General features: G+C 38.7%; 1 protein-coding gene across 2 annotated transcripts in view; it reads right to left on the reverse strand.

Moving 5' to 3' along the window:
• The window catches only part of LOC139948684 (zinc finger MYND domain-containing protein 11-like), a 30,491-nt gene extending 23,902 nt beyond the window's left edge, over positions 1-6,589 (reverse strand). For both annotated transcript variants that reach the window (XR_011787470.1, XM_071946929.1), the window contains exons 1-2: positions 6,548-6,589; positions 869-1,045 (exon numbers count right to left, since the gene is read on the reverse strand). Coding sequence is in view for 1 of the 2 variants with exons in the window: in XM_071946929.1 (XP_071803030.1) it covers positions 869-1,036 (168 nt within the window). In the remaining variant the exon portion in view is untranslated. The remainder of the gene's footprint in view (positions 1-868; positions 1,046-6,547) is intronic.
• Positions 6,590-7,378: the final 789 nt, after the last annotated feature.

The following is a 7,378-nucleotide window of genomic DNA, read 5'->3' on the forward strand; positions in this document are numbered from 1 at the left end:
TAATTTGGGGGTTTCAGTCGGGTTTAACAAAAAGACACGGACCCAATTTCATAGAGCTGCTTAAGCAGAAAATATTGCAGAAAATATAAGCAGAAAATATCATTTGTCTTCTTAGCACAACTAAGCAGGAAACCAGTTACATTTTGTGGAAGTGTCGTGGCCGAGCGGTTAAGAGCACCGAATTCAAACTCTGGTGTTTCTGATCAGCAGAGTGTGGGTTCGAATCCCCAGCCGTGACACTGTGTCCTTGAGCAAGACACTTAACCATTGCTTCGTCCTTCGGATGGGACGTAAAGCCGTTGGTCCCATGTGTTGTGTAACACATGTAAAAGAACCCAGTGCACTTATCGAAAAGAGAAGGGGTTCGCCCCGATGTTCCTGGTTGTGGCTGCTTAATGCGCCGTAGCACCTTGTAAACCCTTATAAGGTGCTAAATAATTGGGTCTCAGAATTCATTACTGCAATAACCTATCTTTCTGAAAGTTTGTATATACTCAGCGCCTTGAGTACCTTGTTTGGTAGATACGTGCTTAACTAAGACTTCGATATTATTATTATTTGTACATGTTAGATTGTGTTTTAGCATGTAACCTTATTTTGGTAAGCATAATTTTGTTGTGCTTAGCAACTTTTTATGCATTTTCAATTGTCTCCTACTGACTGAGCAATGTAGAGACATAGGTTTGACACTTAACTCTTGTGAGGGCAATGCAGTTTTTCCTACCTCTACAATAGAAATACATATATAAACCTCAACAAGAACATTTTGGTGCTCCTAGCCACTGACTCGGCCAAGACCAGACTAGAAAAAAGAAGAAAGACTACTTTCTAAATATAAAGAAACTCTGGTATAAGACTAGGATATTACCTGTTGCTGTGTCTCCTTGGCCAACACGCGATGCTCCCGGCTCATGTACTTTATGATCCGATCCAAGTTGGCTACTTGTTTCTGTTTGCGTATTGCTGTGATGGCCTCCCAGAGTTGCTGCACAATCTGGGGGTCTGACATTCGTCTTTTCACCAATACTGGTGCCATCTTAACTTACTGTTCAAGAAACAAAAAAAATAAAATAAGAAATAGTTTGAGCTTAAGAGGCACCCACTGACCTCAAAGTGCTGTACAAAAATGGTTATCTTTCATTGAAGTACTTTTAAAAGTCACAATGCCTAGCCTGGAACTTCAGTAAATTGAGCAAGTTTTGCATTGAAACCCTTCCTCGCTACCTCGTTTTCCTCAGAGTTATGTAATCTAAAATACTTTTTGTACAGAACATCTTGTTCCAAATAAAAACAATGCAAGTTAAAGGCAGTGGACACTATTAAAAATAATTGTTTACATAAAACCTCACTTGGTAACGAGTAATGAGGAGAGGTTGATAGTATAAAACATTGTGAAGTAACATAGTTTTTGAGAACGAAGTAATTTTCCACGAATTTGATTTTGAGACCTCAGATTTAGAATTTGAGGTCTTGAAAGCAAGCATCTGAAGGCACACAAATCCGTGTGACAAGGGCGTTTTTTATTTCATTATTATCTCGCAACTTCGACAACCAATTGAGCTCAAATTTTCACAGGTTTGTTATTTTATGCATATGTTAAGACACACCAAGTGAGAAGACAGGTCTTTGACAATGGGAAACTTTAGACTATCTGCCAATCACCAAGAGGGCGCTCTTCACCAGGTAATGTCAACAACCTAGGAATAGGAGAAGCATGAGTGACGGTCACTGACAGCAAATACCTTGTGTTTTGCGTGTTTTTAAAGGTTTTCTTTTTAAAGGTTTTCAGATAGGCCTACAGCCTTCTTGAATACGAGGAAAATATTTAACAGACACAAAAAACTCTAGTATGAACCTAACAATCAGTAAACTTTCATACTAAAATTAAACAATTTTTTCTTATCCTTATTATTATCGTAACCATTCACACCCTAATTTACTATATTGTTTATCAGCCCCAAATTATTTTTACTAATATTAACAGTTTCCCTTTTGATTTATTACTTGATATTTGAAAACAAAATGTTGCTCCCCCTGGCTGCCGCTTCTCAGGTTGTGTCATAAACTTTGGTGTGATCCCTGACTAAATGGTAGCTAGAGTTGTCTGGCTTCTGATTGGCACCCCCGAACAAAGGGAGACTGCCAAGATTGGGCTACATGTAGATAGCTCAGTTGGTAGAGTGCCGGCACGTTAATCTGGAGGTCATTGGTTCAAGTGCCACTCTGGTGAAGTTTTCTATGTTTTACCAAATTTGTTAAGTAAACATGTCTACAAAATTTGTCAAAGTGTAGATGGGTTTATAACTTAATAGTCCCAAAACCTTGCCATCAGACTGAAACTCAACATCCAAACATACTTTTATTTGCATTTATTAGCGTTAAGAACACCAAACTTGTCCAATCATTAGTTTACTGGCCTGATACCAAACTCACTGGCCTCAAGCCGGCAGTCCACTGTGAATTTCGAGCCTTGGCATTACCATTTTTGTCAGAAAAAAAATGATCATCAATGGACTTCTTTTGGAAAAAAAAAAATACACATTTTCTGATTCTCTTGTGTTCAAATTCATTGAGAAATTGCCATTGTTTTAAAAACACAGATGTTAGTTTATATGTAGATATTTTGAATCCACTGAGTTTTGTACAAAGACTTGCCCGTTATTTTGTGTTGCTGTAAGACCAGTATCCTCACTTGGTGTATCCCAACATGCACAAAATAACAAAACCAGTGAAAACCTTAGCTCCACTGTTCATGGGAGTTGCAAACAAATAATAACAGAAAACACACTTGTGGCCTAGAGTTGCGTGCTTTCAGCATGCTTGAAAAGGGCTTTATGTCTGATCTGAAGCCTCTCTCAGATTCAAATTTGTGGGTGAAAAATCTCTTTCTCTAAAACTACATGACTTCAGAGGGTGTCATTTCTAGCAATGTTTTAAATTATCATTTAGCTCTCCAGTGCTCTTTACCAGGTACAAGTTAAAAGCAGGACAGTTCTTTTCAGAACTGAGAAGTCTCCCGAACCTCCGATTATCTACTCAACGGCAGTAGAATAAAGCAAGACAGTTCCCTAAGAACAACTCTACCTGGCAAGTAGATACACACATGGTGTTACCGCAAACCAAATATACATTGATACCTCACCATGCAATGCCTCAAATCCTATATACGTTTTCATTGTCACAAATTTTTGGCCTAATTACCAGAAGGTTTACCTGCTCGTAAAACTCAAATTAATAAACAGTAGTGTGTTTACAAACGTGCAGTCTAGGGACTTACTATATGTAGGCTAATCCTACACGCATGTTTTTTTTTCTTTCTTAAAAAGACCTTCAACTGTCATAACTCATTCATTCAATCAACCCAAGCCAAGTCTCCGAGGTCATTTGATCATTTTAATAAATAGGGCACACAAAACCTCACAGGCTTTAACCTTGACAGATCACTGAACTAGCAATGGCGGGAAGTCCTATGTGTAACAAATGGCAAGTGATTGGAACTCTGAGATTTTATTTCAGAGTAAAAGCTTTGTTGTTGATTAAGAATTGGAAAATCGAAAGGCTGTTGGGAACATGGGTTGTTAGGTTACCATTGTACTTCCTTTGTCTTGTGGCTTAGTTTAATACATTTGCGGTATCTGGAACCATGCTCAAACCAACCGCACACAGAATGAAATTGAATACATTTTAATGCTCTTTGAATTGTTTAGTTTCAAGTTGTGTCCCCAGTCCAATTTGTTTTCATCTGGCATGATATTTGGTCTTTGGAAAAAGTAGGAAATTTGATGGAGTACAAGGGCTCACCTACATGTTTATGGAGGTACACTTGTACTTGTACTTCTACTTGGATACTTGGTAGGGTCCATAAGACAGGACGTAAAGTGGAGAGACTGCTTGTCCATGAGCGGTGCAGGGGTGTGTTTGTACAAGGTGCAAGTAAAAAAAGACTCATTGCTGCTTTAAGCTTGGGTGATATCGATTTATTTTATTCACGATATATCGCCGACAATATATCGCAATATTCGATATAATCGCGATAAATTAAATTTGATATCATCAGTCTTCAAACTCCAAGTGAAAGTTGTAGAAGAGACAGCCATAGCATATAAGAGAGGTGTTCTAATGACCTTTTCTTCTGGTTTTACTCCAAACCTATGGGGTGTAATATGTCTCAGCTAGCAAATACATATATCGATATTTCGATTAAAACCAAATCCATCCGATATCAAAATCGTTTCCAAATTAATATCGCGATATTCGATAATATCGTGATATCGCCCAAGCTTATTGCTGCTTATAATACTGTAGGTGGGCAGTCACCACTCCCCTGAATACCTCAACTGAAGGGGAGGTGATGATGTTGTCAGGGAGTGAGTTACACATGAAATAGGTTCAACATTTAGACTATTATTCAGGCTATTTTATCCCAAATTTCAACATTTAGACTATTAATCAGGCTATTTTATCCCAAATTTCCCGATTCATTGCATTGGTGCCCTTGAAATGCTATAGTAGAAATTTAAAATTTCCTCATAGGGTTCCCTATATCAAGGGGCGATGCCTTTGTGCCCTTAAAAAAAAAAACACACAGGCTTGTCATTTCAAATTATGCTGTCATTTTGGTGGTTGAACAAAGAAAAGTTTATTAGAGCGGGAATTGAGCTTGCGACCTAAGGATTAACAAGCCAGCAGTCTACTAGCTGAGCTATCTAGCCATAGCCTACTGGCTATCTCCCTATTTTGTTCGATGGTGAAAGGCAGAAGCCATACAAACTGTTCTGCTGTATACATGTAACCTTGTGGTTAAGTACTGTTCTTAAAATTTAGTTGTGTGTTACTAATACAAATGGAAGTGCAGTAAAGTGCCATGTTACTGTGGACCAGAGTGCATTGTGTAAATTTGGTATCTAACGCAGAAAAAAAAAAAATTCTAGGATTTTTTGTTCCTTGTCAACAAATTTAAAGGAACTTTCTAGATAAATATGTTAATGAACTCTCCATTATGTATCAGCTTTGGGATAAATTGTTGCGATAATCGTAACAGGCCAAGTACTTCCTTTTTGAGAGGGCAATAACAACATGTTTTTTCTACCTCCATGCTCCTACCTAGGGATTGAGGAAAATTGGTATAAAAATCTTGGCATAAAAAATGGGTTTCTATTCAAAGACATTGTCTAACCTCCTGAGGATACTTGGGCTTGTGTACGGCAAAGAAGCAGTAGGGAGTTTCTTAGCATAATGGCACTATTTAGAGGGCAAGTGCCGACTACCCTCTGGCTTGTTAACCGAGTGAAACACTCCACATTTGAATGCCAGCCTGACAGTAACATTGGCTTGTTAACCAAGTGAAGCACTCCACATTTGAATGCCAGCCTGACAGTAACATTATTTTTGTCATATCGACTCGCCACCCCGCTCCCCAAAGGAAACTCCTCTTTCAAAGTTTCATTAATTATAATAAAATTTACCACCAAACTCGGCCCCATAAAAGCCAATGGACACTTTCGGAACAGAACAAATAAATAAAAGTTCACAGATATATATTACAAATAACTTACAGGGTGTACAGAAGGCAATGGTGAAAGACTTGTCTTTGAAATATTATTCCATGAAATGCTTTACTTTTTGAGAAAACATTAAAACAATATCGATTCTCGATATCGAGAATTACGGATTTATTTTAAACACATGTCATGACACGGCGAAACGTGCAGAAACAAGGGTGGGTTTTCCCATTACTTTCTCCCGACTCCGATCACCGATTGATCCTAAATTTTCACAGGTTTGTTATTTAAGTTGTGATGCATGAAGTGTGGGCCTTAGATAATACTATTTCCCGAAAGTGTCCAATGGCTTTAATATAGCTTGAAACAAACAAGTGCCAACAACAGACTTGGGATTGGGCTCCAGTGAAAACATTGCTCCTTGCATGGCATGGACTAAACCGAGTGAACAATGGACGGATGAAGGAAAATAACAAAAATTCCCTCAATGATTAAACTAGGCTAGGCCTACTTCTATAAAGATTATTCATTTCTTGATGATGGATAGTTATAAGTTTATTTACCTTTCGTATTCTGTGACTTTGTTTTCTAAATTAAGAAATAGAGTTTAAAATTGCGGAACAGTAAAAAAATAGTGTATGGATGGTTTTTACAATCGCCGGTCAAAATAATAATAATCACTGTACTTGTACTTCCTCTGTTCATGGAGGAATAGAATCATGGAAGAATGGAGGTCCGAACTCCATGCTACTTTGTAGTTTAACGCATGAGTGACCAGGCCACTTGATTGTATAGTAAACACATGACAATAACCATGATACAGGAAACATCCATACAATTCACAACCAGCACGCAGTGAGCACAACAAAAATCATTTCCTTCAACTCTGCTCACCAAACAACCACAGTTAATCACACCAAACACACTTCACAAATCATTTAAACCCAGCAGACGATATTCAACTTATATGATACATAAGATACACATAAATTAATTCGTTAATTAATAGATAAAGTTATTTTTTCGTCAATTTAGAAAAATCTTACCTTGCGTTTTGACCACAACAAACTGACAGCAGCTGCGCTTTTGTGTAGACTGGTTTCAGTCAGATTGGCATCACGCAGACATTATGTCGGGCTGGATGAGTCGGGAGTCAGACTAATGACATTGTGCACAGGAAAAGCATAGACCAAGGGGTAGACTTGTACACAAGTCGATAATGGTCTGTCGCGGTGGTCGAGTCTTGGTGGATTCAGGTTTTCGCGATCGAGTTACTGTTCTCGCATGATCATTTTCTCCCTCCATGCTACAACTACCATCAGAATGCACAGCATGCAAGAGAGCAGTAGTCTCCCGGCAGCCGGCAGTCTCGTGAGAATATCGCCAGTGTCGTGGAGAGAGTCGGAACGCCATCACTACGACAGACGTTTAGCGACTTGTCCAAGAGTCTAACCACGAGGTCGCTTTTTGTGTTCATGATTCAACACTCTGCTGTACAAACAAATGGACACAGTAGTAGTACAGACAGACGATTCGTGACGACTCCAGTGACCTACTTTTGCTGCCCGCCCTCAGTCGGCCAGATAAAACTAGCTGGGCCCAATTTCATAAAGCACAAAGAAATGCTCAGAAAACACTGGCTTTGAAGAAATTAATATATTTTTAGCATAGAGCCATCTAGAAGACTAAGTAGTAAGATGGCCACATACAGATGAACATGGGGTGGGGAATGCAGTGATTGAAAAGTAATTCAGAAATACTTAAGACAGATTACATTCTGATTGGTCGAGAGGGCATCACGAGGGATTGTTTGAACAGATGATATAACACCAGTAAAAAGTGTTATGACATGGGCGTGACACGCGAGCTTGCACCTA

The sequence above is a fragment of the Asterias amurensis genome, chromosome 16, assembly GCF_032118995.1.
Source record: "Asterias amurensis chromosome 16, ASM3211899v1".
In the NCBI taxonomy this organism is placed as follows: domain Eukaryota; kingdom Metazoa; phylum Echinodermata; class Asteroidea; order Forcipulatida; family Asteriidae; genus Asterias; species Asterias amurensis.